Source organism: Triturus cristatus, chromosome 4_2, assembly GCF_964204655.1.
Source record: "Triturus cristatus chromosome 4_2, aTriCri1.1, whole genome shotgun sequence".
Classification (NCBI taxonomy): Eukaryota; Metazoa; Chordata; class Amphibia; order Caudata; family Salamandridae; genus Triturus; species Triturus cristatus.
The window spans coordinates 44,990,936-45,008,304 of record NC_140586.1 but is presented as its reverse complement, the minus strand read 5'-3'; the positions used below and the strand labels follow the sequence as shown (position 1 = coordinate 45,008,304).

Here is a 17,369-nt window from a genome sequence, read left to right as displayed (position 1 = left end):
GCGTCATGTGCAAACGTAATTGTAGACAAATCAATTCACTTAGAGCGTTTGAAGCAACATCTTTAAGGTTCTGAAGGTTGAGATCGAACTATCCTTGAATCTTCAAGAGCAATCCCTTACAATCTTTAAAGGACTAAGTTCCACAAAGAATGTGCAGACTGAATGCAAGGTTTGTTTCTTATAAGTCATTCTTAATATCTAGAGGTTGTAGTTTGAGATTATCACCTTTGTGAACTGCAGATTGAAGTGCCACCCTTTCAAAGATAAGAGATGGAAGTGCTAAAACTGGCTAAATAATTGACAGCACTTTGATTTGACGGAATCAAGGGGTCTTACTGCTCACTCCATGAAATTCTTCCTTTTTCTTCACTGTGTTTGCCAAACTATCTAAGGGATATTTTTTTTCATGGAAGGCTGGACGGATACGCTTGACTGTCCATAGATAAATTTGAGTGCCGTGTGCCAGGAAATCTGATGTCTGCCCATCTTCTTTAGCAGAAGTAGGACCTTGATGTCACCCAATCTAGAAAACAATTATGAAATCACGGATTGTGTTTTTATCAACGTTTGATCTAAATATTAATCCTGTGATTTGTGCTATTGACTTACATTTTTCATTAACATCATAATTGGCAGCTTCAATTATAACAATTGTTGCTTGCAAAGTGCATTTGGTTGCTCTCTCTTGGTCCTTGCAGAATCACTCCTCCTGGTCAGTTCTACCAGTGGCGGCTGTCACAAAGGGCGTGCAGAGGGAGTGCCGGAGGGGGAGCGCATGGGAGATTGATAATAAAACGTTTTTTAAACGTACCTGAAGCTGCCGGCCACCTCCCACGTCGCACTTAGTGTTCCTCCTTGTCCCAGCAGGCACTGGGGCAGCATTACAGACTCCCTGTGCAATCCCCTTGCTGCTCTCATTGTATACTTTGACACGCCTCTCAGGCACAGGAGTCTGTGCTGTTTCTCCAACCCGGCTGTGCAATGCAGCCGGGTTAGAGAAACCGAAGTGCACATGTGTGTTTGGCCGGCCAAAGACACATGCGCACTTATGAAGTGCGCCAACCACTCCTCCCATGGCCGCGGCCCGCCCCTCTCAGCAGCACTGGCTCAAAGCCAGCAGCCGAAAAACAAAACGCTGTTAAAATATCATTTTATTTTTTAGCTCCTGGCTCTGAGCCAGTGGGGCGACGCTCCTCCGCCATTGCGGAGGAGCCGCCCCTGAGTTCTACCCATGGCATAAAAATATAGAAAACATTTTGTGTCTGCCATTAGTTTGTGTTTTTTGGAGTCCTATTCCGTTGTGGTGAGCTCTTTCCCTTCCTGTCAGGTGTGATACACTTGGAGAATATAAAGGCGCGCAGGCTTAGAAACTGTTAATGCACGCCTTTTTGAAAGCACTTTTTCGCCTATGTTTCTCTGGTTTTGTTCTTATTACTTTTGTTTTTTTGTGGTGCTTTTTCGACCCAGCTTCCAATGCTTCCAGTTGTGTTTGGTTTGTGTAATGCTCTGCATTGTTTACAGTCTGCTGTTCTGCCCTCGTTTCCCTTTCATCTGTGCTCCTGATGACAAAGGAGCTCACTTACGCCCTTTGGGCGCTTTCCTTCATTCATCGTGATCTCATTTCACTTGGTATCCTGGGTTGTGTTGTGAACCGACAGTGAGTTTTGGATTCCTAAATATCTAAGGGACACAGACCACTGAACGTGACTCTTGGCAGTGTCGCTGACTGCCTTTTAGTTGTGCCAATGCAGAGCTGCAGGCTGTCTCAGCTCAGGACCCTTGTGCCGTTTTAAGATGGAGAATGTGGTTTAAAACAGAAAGAGGCCAATGCGCCATTTCAAAATAGCAGTTCTCACAGGGCTTCTGTAAATAACTCAAGCAGGTGGATTTAGCTTTTCATAAAGCTAAAAAGAAGTGAATGTTTTCTAGAATTAGTGTGAGATAAATGAAGGTTTAATTTGTCAAGTCCAAGCTGGTTCCCTCCTGCTCAACACTACAAGACTTGCTTACCTTGTACATTGCGCTTTTATAACTCCTTAATGAAACTTTGTCAGCAAGATATACCCTCTGGCCTGACAGCTCGGGCTGGACTGTTCCCCTGGGGCACAGGGTCAAGACTGATTTGCATAGGGGTGGGTTCAAACTGGGGTGGCATGGTGAGCAAAGAAACGATGGATTTAACCCAGTTCTGTGACTGGGGGTGAGTATTTGATTTGTTCAGCAATGGCATTCCGTCCATCATTTGTTCTTTTTGCTTTTGAAACCATAAGTACAGCATCTTCACCCAAACCCCGGAACATTGTTGTTGCACGAAGGAACTGATCAATAAATCCAGTGCAAAGAATGTCTTTTTGCCGAGCAGTTTCTCTGTTTTTGCTTCCCACTATTGTTTGCACCCGTCTTCCCTTCTGTACTGACTCACGTTTGATTATTACAAATGGAGTGGCTTTAATTGCTTTTTAACCTCCATGGGTACGAGTGCCTTTATTGTCGCTACCGACCTCTGCCTAGAAGTGTAAGATGTTTCGTTCCCCGTTTATCATGCTGCTGGTTACGTCTGCGAATCTCGGTGTTTATCTTATTGTACACACAGACCATCCAGAAGGTTCTGTGCAAGGTCACAACTGCAATACTACGCCACAGCGGTGCCTCGCAAATATTTTGATGCAGTTACTTCATCTGTGTCTCACTTCCATTTTAAGTCACTAGGGGATCTGTTCACGTATAAATATTCACAATACGTCACGTCTCTGTCATTCTGTATAGCGAATGGTTTGTTTTACTGAAAGAATCATTCAGACTGGACTGATGCCCCTCTTATTCGCAGTCAGAGTCGAACAGTGCTGTTTACTTCCCCTCCTGCAGAGTTTGTGCAGCAGGCATTCTGTGAAGTTACTTCTCTGTCAGAAGGCAGACCCCCCCCAGACGGGCCCATCAAGGAGGAGTCTTTATGCCTTCCTCCCAAACAGTGACCCACGAACCTGCATCCCTAAAGCCCAGGGTTCTGGCCTGGCATCGCCAGTACGGCACTTCAGACCGGCTACCAGAATAATGCCCTTACCCTCCCTTGCTTAGGTTTTTCGTATGACCAATACATGCAATTGCGGTCCACCTTTCCAGTTGCTGTATTTGAGGGCTTGAAACCCCAATACACGAATGCACCTACATTTGAACAAGTCTGGAGAGGATCTGACCAGAAGACACTGAAAAACAGGGTGGCGAAGGTTTGACACTGACCTTTGGAAGGAAATGACTCTTGTTTTTTTGTACTGTTAACAATGTAATTCATTTTTTCAACTTACTTCAGCAGCACAGAAATATGACGAGTTTGCATCACGTACCCTTTATACATTGCAGTCTCTATCAATATGTTAGATAATTATTTGTTCAAGAAATTAGGTGGGAAAGCTTTACTTTGTGGCACTTGTGGACTCGGAATCCCACTCCTCGCTGGGATCTTTAGTATAGATTCAGCATCTGGCATGCACTAGCTCTTCCGGTTCATGGTTTTGGTGGTTTGTGTCACAACTTCCATGTAAGAACCTCATGTTTGAATAAGCGTGTGTGTGCGTGTAAGCGTGTTTAGAAAGTGAGTTTTTCACATTAAATTGTCTTGAGCACTGAGTTTTATTGGGTTGGAGTGGTTTGTTGGCAGAAGGGTGCAGGTTTATGTGATGGACTGAATTCTTGTAAGCTGCGGTCAGGTTTGTTATGATGGGCACCCGTGCTCCATATTGTGGGCATATTGGGTGTTATGAGGAAGTAGACAGCGGTTATGTGTGGCCTATTGTTCCTCTGTGTACCTGGTTCTATGCTATGATGCAAGTCCAGGGACAATGTGATTGGCTTGTAAGTCTGCGGTGATTCACTGTGTGATTGGTCAGAGTGCCTGATGTGATTGTGAGGTGGAATTTAGAGAATGTTGGGAAAGGGAAGATTCGAGTCAGTCTGTAGTCTGTCGGAGGTAACTGCAAAGGCAGCAGCCCACCAAGAGATAGGATTATGTGGGTTACTTTCCTGTATCCTAAGGGGGCCCTCCAAGAGTTGGATGCTGGCATGTTTATTTTCCTAGAGCGCTTCTGCTCTCTGCATTCAAAGGGTCTGGTGAAGTTAAAGGAACATTGCTAATCAGAAGGGCAGAGCCATGGTGAGTGCAACGCTTTGTTTGGTCTATATGGAGCACCCCCAGCCATGTGGAGTTATGACACTATTGCCTGTGTCCATGGGGGACGTGAACTGACCTGCTGAACCAGAATGGATTCGAGAGGAGGATACGAGGACAGCTAAGCTGTCAGCTTTGCACAGGTGTATGTGTGTGTCTGTGTATGTATGTGTGTGTATAAATATATAATTGTGTGTGTATATTTTACTGTGTGATAATATCCTCTTTGCAGTTGTGGTTCGGATTCTCTCCCACAGAATCCTGTTTTTGTTGGTTTGCTTATAAATTTGGTGCCATTTGACACATTTGCCCAACCCTGTTCAGTCTAATTGAATAAATTCCAAATGTTTGTCCCATCAAGATTTTTACAGACTCATCAAGGGTGGGGTAAATTAAAAGGGGGCATGTTTTTTTGTATTTATAATGTTAATCTCCATAGAAAACTTCACTCTCCACTACAGCAAAAAAACACTGAACGGAATTATACCAATCTTGGCATGAATCTCGATCCCAATAATTCACTTACTTTGAGGGTAAATTACAGTTTCATTTGCTAGTGACACTGTAACATATCTTTAAAAAAGCCTCCGAAATTACGTCCATGCCCAGCTGAGAGTTAGCCACAGGGTCTTTCCAATAGCCAGGACCTGCAAGCCAACCGTCGTCGTGCACAGACTTCGTCTGTGCGCAGCATGGGTTGGTCGCATTGCTGATCCTCCGGTGCAGGGACTGCACGGCATTCTGCAAGACCCTGCCTGTATCGAACCCTCTGGTGGAGACCAAACAGAGCCCCCACTGCTCACAGCCGTCAGCCCTGTTGTACATATTGCTCACTGCGCACGTTTTATCTGTGCATTTTTGTACTAAGATTTTTTTTTGTTGTTATTTTTATTTAATTTTTGCTAATTATCTTTAGGATTTGCAAAAGCAGCAGGGGAATCAAATTTTTCAAGAAATTCTCCGATCCACTCATGAATTCACAGAACTGCTGATTCAAAATTTGGGTCTGCAAAGTCAGCTAGAAAAACCAGGACTTTTCAGTTGCCCGTGTTATCAAATCCTGCGGGATCTGTAAATCTCTCATTGGACAAGAGGAAAAAATATTCCCTCATCTAATGCAATTTCTTTATTTTTCATCATTTACTAATCTCTGATTTTAGGATCCAGATCCATAAACAAAGTGTAAATATCCACTGAGAGGTACAAATGTAATTTACACATTAACCTTTCAAGCCCTTCAACACCTGTTTGTAATGCAGATTTCTAAAAAAAACTACTGCACGGATTTTCACCTAACTAATTAAAGCCATGTGCCTATGGCTAAAGTTCTGATTTCATGTACAGTGTCAGTAGTTTTTGCTGTCGTGGAGAGCGAAGTTTCCTACAGTAATTAACATTGGAGCATAATCAAATTGGCCCATCCCTACTTATTTTATTTTGTTCCCCTAACTGGAACAGCATGAAAGTGATCGTGCCCAAAACTTTGGGATTTACTCAGTTTGGAAAGTTTTGTGCGCGTTCGTCAAATGGCGAAAAGTTATAAGCAAATTTAATTGGATTTCCTGTCAAAGAAAATACCAATCCCGGCTGCACAGTGCAATGGGTTCTCACCACGGTGCATGGTCTGTATAAGATGTCTGCAGTGATGTTTATATAAGGGGACTGTGTGGTTGCTTTTCTCCTCTTTAGATTGCGTGAGTGGGTTACACTATGCATTGAGCTGTGTACTTGTCTTACCCCAGGACCTAAAGTGGGTGTGGGTTGCGGAACAGGAAAGACATGCAATGGCACACCTGCTGTGAACAGATGGGCATATTCCCACAAAGTGTCCTGTGTCGTGAGATTAATCCCTATACAGTGACAGACAGACATGTCAGTATCTGACCGCTGCCATCTTTTAACGGCCTCGCCCAGGTAACAAAGACCCAGTTGTAGCTGCGGTTGCCAATATATGTAAAAATATTTCGATGCGAGTTTTTATTAAGTGCGTGGTGTAGACATGTGTGCAGTTGGGTTCTGTTATTGACACTTGTGACAATGTCCCTATTAACTAAGCATGTGGACAAACCACATATAGGAATATTATGCGGAAGACGATGTTTTTGAAAAGTAGAGGGATATTACCAAAACTTTGACCATCTGGAACCTAGATCAGGTGGGTTTCCAAATAATCCAGTCCATCCATCCTCCCAGGGCCCTGGGGAGTTCAGCATCATTTCACAGCTTGCCATTGTAACAAAAGAAGCATTAGGGAGAAATGGCACATTTCTAGTAGAACAACAATCGGGAGGTGTTATAACCAGCATTCCTGCCTTTCATTTCTGTAACCAGAAGCATAGGTGAGCAGCACTCCTTCCCTGGAGCAGAGTGACCTTCACAGTTTTCTTTTCTTTTTGCAGAGGTCTGTCACATCCTTTATCAGTATGTGAATCCCCCCAAACCTCTGTCTGTCGTCGGCTGAGCAGGCCGTGCTCTGTTTGGATGATTTCAGGTCTTCCTGTTTTTCCATTCATATGGACCAATACAATACCATACCAGGTTAGGCAATACCTTATAGTACATCTTCACTGCCTTTAGGGTGGAGGACAGTATCTACTGCTGGCCTGGTGTCGCTATATTATGTTGTGCAATCTGACCCCGGCCAATGGAGATCAGGACACTGGACGAATAATAAAATACCTATATGATGATATTAGTAGGCTTAGTCTTTCTTGCCCTGTGTTTGCCTACAGTGCAAATCTCCACCATCCACTGAAGCGTGTTGCTGTGCTACTACTGTTAATTATAGTGTTTTTAAAGCAGACTCATATTGTTGAGAGTGCTCAGAGCTAGCCGCATCCGCGTGCCCTAACACATGGAGGAGGGCTGGAACTAAACACCAGCATAAGTAAGACAGTAAATTGTGTGTTTTTTCCTGATCCTGAATCCCTGTATGGAATGGTGGTGTGCAGGCCAGCAAATTCTACCCGGGCTTTGATTCTGGGGGACTGTTTTAGGGTGTTGATATTTATGTGCCTAATTATGATAAACAATTCTTTTCTGCTGCTCTGTAACAGGTGGATTTCCTGCACTTGTCTTTATGTTTAATTGAGCCGCAAGAGTGGGATAATGTTTCTCCAAGGGATTTCAGAGCGGTGTCATTTGCACAGTGTAATTTGCCCCTGGGTGCTCTGTGGTCTCAGGGCTGCTCTGTGTGTACGAGTGCTCAGGGCCAGCTTTACTCCGGGGAGCCTGGGAGTGCATGTAATTAAAACCTGCTCCACTTCTTCAGGGGCTGCTAGGCGATGGCAGCCTTTTCACGCCCAGGCTGCAAGGGAGGGATGATCTTTCTGGTGATTATGGTAAGGTGTAGTTCCTCTCTGTGCTTCTGAACACTGGCAGCTGTTTCATACCACAGCTGATGAGAGCACGTTGCACTCACTGTGCGTCTGTGCAGAGTCCTGGCTCTTCCAGTAGCTTCCATGAGCTGGGTGTGGCTTCAATCAATCAATAAGGGGCTTGTATAGCAGGGCTACACACCCGTGAGGTTCTCATGGCACTGGGGAGGGGTACTGCTGGTCCTTCTGTGTGTAGGATCATTCGAAGAGCCAGGTCTTGAGGTCCTTCTTGAATTTGGTCAGCGACGCAGATTACCTCAGGTGGAAGGGTCAGGGTGTTCCAGGTGTGTCCTGTGTAACCTGGGGCTGAGGTTAGGGCGAGTTGGGCGGAACAGAATTGTTTGGCGGGTACATGGAATTCGAGACAGTGGTTCAGGTATGCTGGTCCATCGTTGTGGAGAGCGTTGTAGGCCTGAGTGAGGAGCTTGAAGGTGATTCTCAGGCGGAGCGTGTGGAAGTAGGCTGAAGAAACTGCCTTGATTTGGCGGTTCAATGTGAGCGATGAGTCCAGTATGATGTTGAGGTTGCTTGTGTGGTTCCTCTGGGTGGGAGGGGATCCCAGAGTGACTGGCCAGCAAGAGTCGTCCCAGGTTGAAGGGGTGGGTCCCAGGATGAGTACTTCAGTCTTGTTCGAGTTGAGCTTGAGGCAGTTCTCTTTCATCCAGAAAGCAACATCCTTCATCCCGTTGTGGAAGTTTGTTCTGGCGGTTTTGGGTTCATTGGTGAGGGAGGGGATCAGCTGGTTGTCGTCAGCGTAGAAGACTATGTTGAGTCCATGGCTCCTGACGATGGCTGTGAGGGGGGCCATGTAGGCGGTAAAGAGGATGGGACCTAGGGAGGGACCCTGAGGAACTCTGCAGCTGGCTTCCCATGTGGTCGGCATCAAACTTAGCTCTTTTGAGGGCTGCAAGACACTGGCAGTCTCTACATGCCTATTCATGGGGCGCACTCCTCCACCGACGTCTGTTATGAGGCCACACTCTTCCAGGGACCACTGAGTCCTTCACACCAGGGCTAAGGATGCTACTTTCCTAAGAGGAAAAATACTGATTGTTGTGCATCTTTTGAGGGTTATGGATGGGCCAGGCGCGAACATTGAAAAAGCAGTTTACATAAAATGTTACATATTCTTATACATCAATTCTGCCTCTATTTGCTTTAAAAACCCAGAATCAAAATTATGTTTATGTTTTCATATTGTGTTTGTTATGTTAGTTTATTTGGTTCTAATTGGAAACATAGTGAATTTAAATTATTTTCTGTTTGCTTCTTTTTTTTTTTTTTTTTACTTTCTCGCATGAAAATACCTACTAAACTGGAAAAAACCTGTCCAGGTGGCAACCCAGTCAGGACTGGAGTGGAGCAACTTTACTTTTGATTTCTGCTCCGTTAAGGTCCTTCTAAGTGTTGGCTGCTTGGGGCAGCTTGGCCTCGCAGGTTTCTACGGTGAGGTGTAGCTGCTCTGGTGCTTTGAGGCACTCCCCGCTCTCCTCTCCTAGAGTCTCTGGCAGGGTCTCGTACTTCATGTGCTCGAATGGTATGGTGTTGTCTCCGTGCTTGTAAATGAGCTGATGCCGGAGACTGTGGTTCTCACCACACCGTTGCTGATGACAGCAGGGGGCGGGAAGGGAACCCTGCTGTAGGGTAGTTAGGGGCTGATGACCTTGTGATGGGCAGATAGGTATAACCCTAGCCCCTGCCTACTTTAGTGACTACAGATGAGCCTGTGTGTGGGTGATACCAGGGTCTATAGTGGTGTTTGTGTCAGAGCTGGATTGAGAGCTGACAGGAAGAGGAAGTACATGGAACGGAGTGTGGCGGAAAGGAGGGGTCGATAGTGCCGAGTTGGGGGAGGGATGGATACTGCATATGGTGGAGACATGGTGGGCTGCTGAATATTGGAAGAGGATCAGTTTGTACTACTGAGTGTGAGGGAGATCGGGCACCATGCTGTTGGGGAGACTGACATGGCCTTCCTTGTTAATTTAATTTATTTTCCTATCCACAGGGTATCAATGAGTCCAGCAAAGACAAGTAAGTGGCTGATGTGATACTGATGCCTGCCTCCAGAAACTTTATAATGACGCCGACTATACAGGAAAAAGGGGTGTGTGGTCGGGGTGGTGCAGGGGCAGAGGGGGTTTCCTAGGGAACTGTGGGTAAATTCCTCCGGCATCTGTGGTTGGTACCATATCAATCTTAAGGCTGAGGGGAGGAATATTGCAAGAACCAGCATTCTGTAGCTTTCTCTCGAGCATCAACACCAATATTGTGATATTTGGCAGGGACTATGGTGAGGGGTAAGATCTTTGGGAACTAGGCAGGTGAGTGTGGTGGGAAGATTTGCTAGTGAACCATGGAGTGTATTGCGACACATACAATGAAAGTAGAATATGGGGGTTGTCAAGAATACTGGGACTCTTGGGACCACCGTGGCATATGTTGGAAATAGACAGGGCAAAAACCTGGCATATGTTGGGGGAACATCACCAATAAAACTTGTCGGTTTAACCACCGAGAGAACCATGGAACCACTAGGCACATATAGGGGAAAAGTGGGAGGAGAAGCAATAAACTGATACTGAGAAATTGGGAGTTAAGGCTGCATCCTGAGAACCTAGGGTCGGGGGCACTGGTCTTTCTCTTGTAAATTGGAATTGGTGGTGAAAACCTACTGAAATGTGGGAAGGTTGCCCGCTCCCTACTTCTATGTGGTTCTTCCATATTCCCAACCTGCTGATACACTGCCACCAATTAGAGACTGTAAACTGCATCTCCAAACTGTTGATACCAACATTATTAAAACCAATAAAAATAAACGAGCACAAAAGGCACGTCTGCATGCCTTCCCCAGCATGGGCAGCCACTCTTGCTGGGTCCTAGGGAGCGATACCAAAGGGGATGATGGACGGAGCGTTTGAGCAAATCACTCACCCCCAGTCAACTGATCTGGGTTTAATCCATCATCATTCTTTAGCTCACGCCACCAACCCAGGTCAGACATGGCCACATGCAAATCAGTCCGACCCTGTGCCTCATGGGAACAGTCCAGGCCGAACTGCCAAGCCATGCCCTCCCTGGTCCTGAAACAAGCATCCTGGGACCAGTTTCGGGTTCATAACCCTCATCAGCCAGGCTATCTTGAATCCAGTGGCAAAGCGAGCAAGCGTCCCACGTCTGGGCATACCCTTCCAACTTAGGGGGAACAAAGCGATACCAAAGGGGATGATGGACAGAGCGCTTGAGCAAATCAAACACTCACCCCCCCATCAACTGATCTGGGTTTAATCCATCATCATTCTTTAGCTCACTCAACCACCCCAGTTCAGACATGGGCATATGCCCAGACGTGGGTCTCTTGCTCGCTTTGCCACTGGATTCAAGATAGCCTGGCTGATGAGGGTTATGAACCCGAAACCGGCCCCAGGATGCTTGTTTCAGGACCAGGGTGGGCATGGCTTGGCAGTTCGGCCTGGACTGTTCCCATGAGGCACAGGGTCGGACTGATTTGCATGTGGCCATGTCTGAACTGGGGTGGTGGAGTGAGCTAAAGAATGATGATGGATTAAACCCAGATCAGTTGACTGGGGGTGAGTGTTAGATTTGCTCAAGCGCTCCGTCCACCATCCCCTTTGGTATCGCTTGGGTCCTAGGGAGCAGCCATCCTGTGCATGCCTGTGCTACCAAATCAACAAAGCTATCTCTCATGCATCCTAATGGTAACTGAATATCACAGGCAATGTTGAATTTTATTGAGTCTCAAGTGGTTCGTTCAGTGTGTCACAGACTCTTTCTGTACAAAGGCTCCTCAGCGGTCAGTTTTACAAGGAGGGACTATAACCGAGGGACCCTACAGTCCATTGGCAATGGTAATTAATCTCTCGAGGCTTTTGAACTTACCAACTCACACATCCGTCTTTACCAAATCCCATGGTACTTGATGACTTTATGGCTAGATAGTGTTGAGGTTCTAGTGAAGGCATTTTGCATCCATAAATTAAGACTCCCTTCATAACTAAAGTTTTGCTTGTAGCGATGATGCTGTTATAGCGTCTTGTCGTGTCCGACTGCTCATCTGGCTGTGAGCATACTAGATAGTCCTCATCTGCTGTGTGTGTGATTGTCCTTGTGTCTCTTGGCATGGTTGCACAATGATGTCACACCAGGACCTCAAGCATTCTACCTTTGGTGCATGTTTCTTGGGAATCAAGTTTCTGTCTTGACGATGTAACTGAAGAGTTGCATTACTAGAGCGAAAAACAAGTACCCTCCAGCCCGTGGGGGCCCCTTACAACAGTCCCACCCAGACAAGGTGTGACTAGTGTTGTAGTCCTCTTCCTCCCTTGTGGTCGACATTGATCTTGGTTGATGAAGGATCTGGTTGAGCAGCAGAACTCTGCTTGTTCAGCAAAGGCTGCTTCCGAAGGAGTGTAGAAGGTAGAGATCTCCGAACTGCCTAATCGATTCATTTTCATACATTTCTTCAGCACCTGTGCAGATCCCATCTCAAGGTGCTAAGCAACCACAGCAATGTATATGTAAATAAATTTGGATATTAGGGATTTTAGGTAGTGGGCCAGGCTTTTCTAGCTCTTTGGGTGACAACTGGAATTTCTATTTTGACTCTTCTCAGTGGTAGCAAAAATGCAAAAAAAGATGCACAGACAGGACAAAGTTTTGCCCAAGGCAGAGTCTGCTCCTAAAGTTTGCCTCTTTCAGCATTCCTGTTGGCTAATTGATCCTGCTACATGCCCTCTACTGCAGTCTAAAATGTGCACACACATATATCCCACTTTCCCTTACAGATCCTGGAACAGGATGACAGTGCCCCTAGATTTCCCCCTCTTGCTGATCAGCCCACCCCAACCACTCAGTTCATGGGCCTCCAATAGATGTGCCTTAACCAGGGACAGTTAAGGCAATGGAGGAAATAGTTTATCTCTATATTAATTGACCCAAAAGCTGAGCCAATGATGCAAAACCCAGTCACAGGCCCCTGACAAAGCTTCATTCCTCCTCCAGCTTGGCGCATGTCTCCAAACGTGTTGTACTGTTCATGCATCACGTTGGTTTTCAAAAGATTTGAGACATTTCTGCTCTCTGGGTGGCAGGGTCCCCAATCCCTAAAAAAAAAAAGGCACCAGCTCCATTCTCTCAGCCCTACAGTATCAGTGGTAGGAAGCTCCAGATGAACTTCACCGGTGATGGGAGGCTCTGTATGTGTGAGGGCGAGGAGTTCCTGACTTAAACGAATCTTATAACTTAAGATAAACTTAGTGTGGCATGCATAAAATGGTGTACTGTGGTCTAATCTCCGCACTGTGCCTTATCTGTCTTTGCCTACCCGTATTCCTTGTTGCTTTCTTTCTGCTTTCTCCTTCCTCTTCTGCCGCCTGTATTTTCTGTCTCCTCTCTTCCTGACTGGCACTTCAATCTGCCTCTCACTGTACATTCACCATCACCCCTCATTTCACTTTTTCTTTCTTTGTGTCTTTTTTCTTGTTCTCTCTTTTGTTTTTACTATCTTGCTTACTTTGTTTCTCTTTGTTTATTTCTTCCCTTTGTTTTGGGGTTTTTGTTTTACTTCTTTTCTTTCCCCTGTGCCCACTGTCCCTTACTTTCGCTTTATCCGGATTGTAGTAGGAATGCTCAGGAAGCTCTGAACCCTGAGGACGAGGTGGATGAGTTTCTTGGAAGAGCAATTGATGCCAGAAGCATAGATCAGCTACGCAAGGACCATGTCAAGAAGTTCCTCCTCACTTTCCAGACCGCAGATTTAGAAAAGAAGGTATGAGATTCCACGTCTTCTTCCTCTCCATGTAGCCCTGTGTCCTCCTTCTTTCCCTCTCCTCCTGTCACCATTTCCTTAGTCTCTCTTTTTTAAACTTAAATGTAATGGCATTTTCATTACAGTAGGCAATATAAACAACATTTACATTATTGCTTTGGATATACGTGATAATTAAAGGCTCATACACAGTAATACATTTTGGTGCTGGGATTGGTTTCAGGTAATAAGACCATTTTGGGCAACATCTCCCTAGGGGGGGCACAGAAAGTGGGAATCTGTATGGATGAGGTAATGGGGTGAACTTTCAGTCTTGTACAAGTGTGTGGCATGAGCGTGGAGGCCCCATCTCAACATCTTGGTGCTGTGTCCCCTTGCTTTCAAGGGTCGGGCTCCTTTGCCAAGTGCAGTTTGAATGGTGCCCAGATGTTTCCCTGGGTGCTGGGAGTTGACGTGAGAGACAAGTATTCCCTCAGTTTCTCCTGGCAGAAGGTAACATCAGCCACCCAGTAGTAGGCGGCGGGCACAGTGGCACGCCCCCAGTGCATGGTGACTCACTTCTTCACCAGCAGCAGCATTACAGAATGTTTGCGCACACTGAATGGGGAATCTTTCACATACACAAGGATGGCCACCAGAGGCAGTCCAGATACCATGGTAACTTATGTCCTCTATCACCCAGAATATCTGATCCCAATAATTTGTGGTTTTCGGGCACAGCCAAGCCAGGTGCAGGAATGCGGCACTCTCCGCGCCACATTGCACGCACCAAGCGTATCTGTAATACACAGTCTATGCAGCTTAAAGGGGTGTGTGGTATGGCCTGTGTAGAGATTTGTTGTGGGTAACAAGGAGCATATTATATGGGAAGATTGTACTAGTGTGGGCGCAACAATAATCCCACTGTTGATCCGGGATATCAATGCCAAGCTCACATTGTCACTCGGTGTGCGCCCTGGGCTTGATGACTGGGCTTTGCGTTCCCTATTGCTAGCTCACTCTCTTTCTACTCCAATCTTATTTCCCCTTTCCACCTCCCATCTCATTCCCCCCTCCACACACATTCACATGCTATGACTTCTTCCAATTCTCCCACAGTATTCCAAGAAGGTGGATGATCGCTTTGGGGGATACGTGGCCTGCACGCTGCTCGTCTTTTGCTTCATTTCTTTTATCCAGATCGTGATTTTCCCGCAGTAAGTAATATTCATACCAAAATATCAAAACCACTCTCAGGCTGCTGAGACTGTAGAACTGATCAGAGAGAGAGAGAGTGGGAGAGACTTTGTGACAAACTAAATCGAGGGCTGATTTTAAACTTGACCACTTTAGTAGGAAAATAGATCCAGAGCATGGTGGGAACCCTGTGAACAAGCAGTCTGGGAAGGCAAAGGGTACAGGGGGGGTCTGGTCTGAAGATAATAGGTTGAATCCGGTGAGGGGTGAATGGCTAGCGCAGAGGCTGAGTCGCTCTCAGACTGGAGGATGAGCGTGACGTTTGAGGCTCTAGGGAGTGGATAGAGCCACGGTTAGGGTCAATGTAGACCAGGCAGGTTTTCAAATGGACTGCAGTAGTTTGTGAAAGTGGGTGTGAATGAGTAGTTCCCACTTTTCTCAACATCTCCCACTTGGAGTGGTTTCTTTTGCGAACCCCTCTCTCACTGTAAGGAAGATCGTGTATTTCGGGGCAGGGTATCCTGGAGCCATGACAGGCTCTGTTCACCTTTAATTCTTTACCTCCTCAATTTAAAAAACTGATGATTGTTCTGTAGTTACTGATCAGATGTTTCCCTCCATTTTAGAAGGTATTGTGTACCTTCTAGCTCTGTATCAGAGAGGTTAGCATGCAGCTTCCCGATCATTGGTGACAGCACACGCACCATAAAGCCCCACAGTCTGCTCCTGACAACACCACCTGTAGATTTGCAAGATTCAATGAATGGTACAGAATTGCACAACTTTATATACACTTAACCAAGAGATTTTTATCTGAGAGAGACTCATTGATGCAACTGTATTCATCATGGTATTGAAACTCTCAAACTGCAGCTAACCCCCCCCCCCCCCCCCCCCCCCCGCCTTGTGTTTCTTATTGACAGTGGGCTACAGTTTGTGTTTGGGAGGGCGTGCACAAAATATCACTGACTGCCATTGAGAGACTGTAACAAACTGGAGTTTGGAGAGGGTGTTTGTCTGCATCAAAAGACACTTTCTTGGCAGACTGCACATTGACGGGGCTCTCTCCTGCACATTTTCTCTGATTGTGATGAATTTTAAATTTTCACCCACAGCACTCCTCTAATGCTTGGTGTCCATGGAGCCATCTTCATCATTCTAGCCAACATCCAGTTTGTATGTGCTGTCTACTCCTGTATAAATGTGAGTACCTGACCTTCACAACCTGAAGCCATCCAGGGCTCTGGTGTAGATCTCGTTTGCTGTGCTTTTTGGTTTGTATAATATATACTTATCTGAACATCTCTCTTCAATTTTCCAGCTCTTTCCCTCGGCTCTTCAGAAAGTTTCCCGCAAGATTGTCCAGTCTCGAACCAACAGCACTTTCATCGGGATTTTCACCATCCTGCTTGTCTTCATCTCTGCATTTGTCAACATGGTACATGTACCTCTATACTTCAGACACATTCATCCGCCTTTAGACGACTGTACACCTCTCCTGCACCTTGCTCTTCTTGCCTCTAGCTCCTCTGCCCTTCACTGGGAGTCCTCTGCCACTCCACCCATCTGTAGATTGGCCTGCCTTGCTCCCCTTCCACTCCTGCGCCTCTCACCTTACCTCCCCTCGCCTCCATTTCTCTCTTCCCTCCATTGAGTATTTGGCATCCTTTCCCTTTGTGTGTTCTGCCTCCTCACCTGCTCTATGATCTTCTCCAACTTCAGGAGGCAGGGGGCTACTTTTGATACAATACAAGGTCTTCCAGCCGCCCAACATTGACAATGACAGTGACGAGGAGGCAGATAAAGGACTGTCCCCCTCGTTATACTGATGTTGGCTTATATCGACGTACAGAATGCCAGTGGCCTGAAAACCTACTCTGACTCTGTCCTTGAATCTCTTTTCGGGCCCATGAAAGAAAGAGTTTCTTTTGCTATTAAGAGTGGGTGAAAGTGCTAGAGTTGCCCATCCGTACTAAGAGACTAAGGCAAATGCTATGGAGATTTTGCAACGTGGACCTTCTACTTGAGAACCTCTGTTGCCATTTAAAGAGTCTGTGGTCGACCTGTTAAGTCAGCCTGGCCAAGCCCATTTTTTGCATCAGCGATGAATCGCCCCATTGCTAGGCATGGTATATTGGTTTTTAGTGACCCCGTGTTTTCGATGCAGCTTCTCACTCCAGAGAGTGTTGTGGTACAGGCCTCCACTAGCAATGTGATTCCTAACTCCTTTCCTACAGTCCCTTCAGAAAGCGACTCCTAGACAATTGATGCAGTGTGCAGGAAAGAGGTGACAGGCAGTCTGGCACTCCACCCTTTGAATACTGTCTGCTTGTTTTTTCACTACAATCACACCCTCTGGGAGATGTTGTGCAAGGTTCTTCCTGTGCCAGGGCACGACTGGCCATAACGGGCATCAGCCGTTTACCCAGGAGGCTGGAAGGGTGGTGGCCCGTTTTGTTACTGGGGGCTGGTTTTGCAGCGATGCTGCAATATCGCCCCAGTAACAATAGCAGCAGTGCTGGGGGTCGGTTTAGTTATGCAGCAGTGCTTCACATATGCATCCTTGCCCACCACCCTCCCGCCAGGGGCCAGTCTGATAAAATTGCCAGGGCTGCTTTGTGTTCTCAGTCCATCCCTGTCCTGCCTGAAGATCCACATACTGCTTTTGTACTAATGGTCCAAAATAGACCAGATGCAACTTAACCGATTTTACATTCTGGCTTGACTCCATAGACACCATTTCTCATGCAGTGTGTGCCAGTGTCATTGTCAGAAGACATACCTGAATGCACTCCATCGGATTTTCAGGAGACGTTCAGGCATCATTTGATTGATATGCCCTTTAATGGAGCCAGACCTTTTGCAG

The 17,369-nt window shown here is 46.2% G+C and overlaps 1 protein-coding gene across 1 annotated transcript in view; it reads left to right on the top strand.

Annotated features, from left to right (window-relative positions):
• Positions 1–17,369, top strand: part of ADCY6 (adenylate cyclase 6) — a 400,482-nt gene that overhangs the window by 225,053 nt on the left and 158,060 nt on the right. Inside the window, exons 11-15 of the mRNA XM_085600393.1 lie at positions 9,548–9,573; positions 13,180–13,327; positions 14,426–14,523; positions 15,619–15,706; positions 15,825–15,941. Of these exons, the coding sequence (XP_085456519.1) occupies positions 9,548–9,573; positions 13,180–13,327; positions 14,426–14,523; positions 15,619–15,706; positions 15,825–15,941 (477 nt within the window). The remainder of the gene's footprint in view (positions 1–9,547; positions 9,574–13,179; positions 13,328–14,425; positions 14,524–15,618; positions 15,707–15,824; positions 15,942–17,369) is intronic.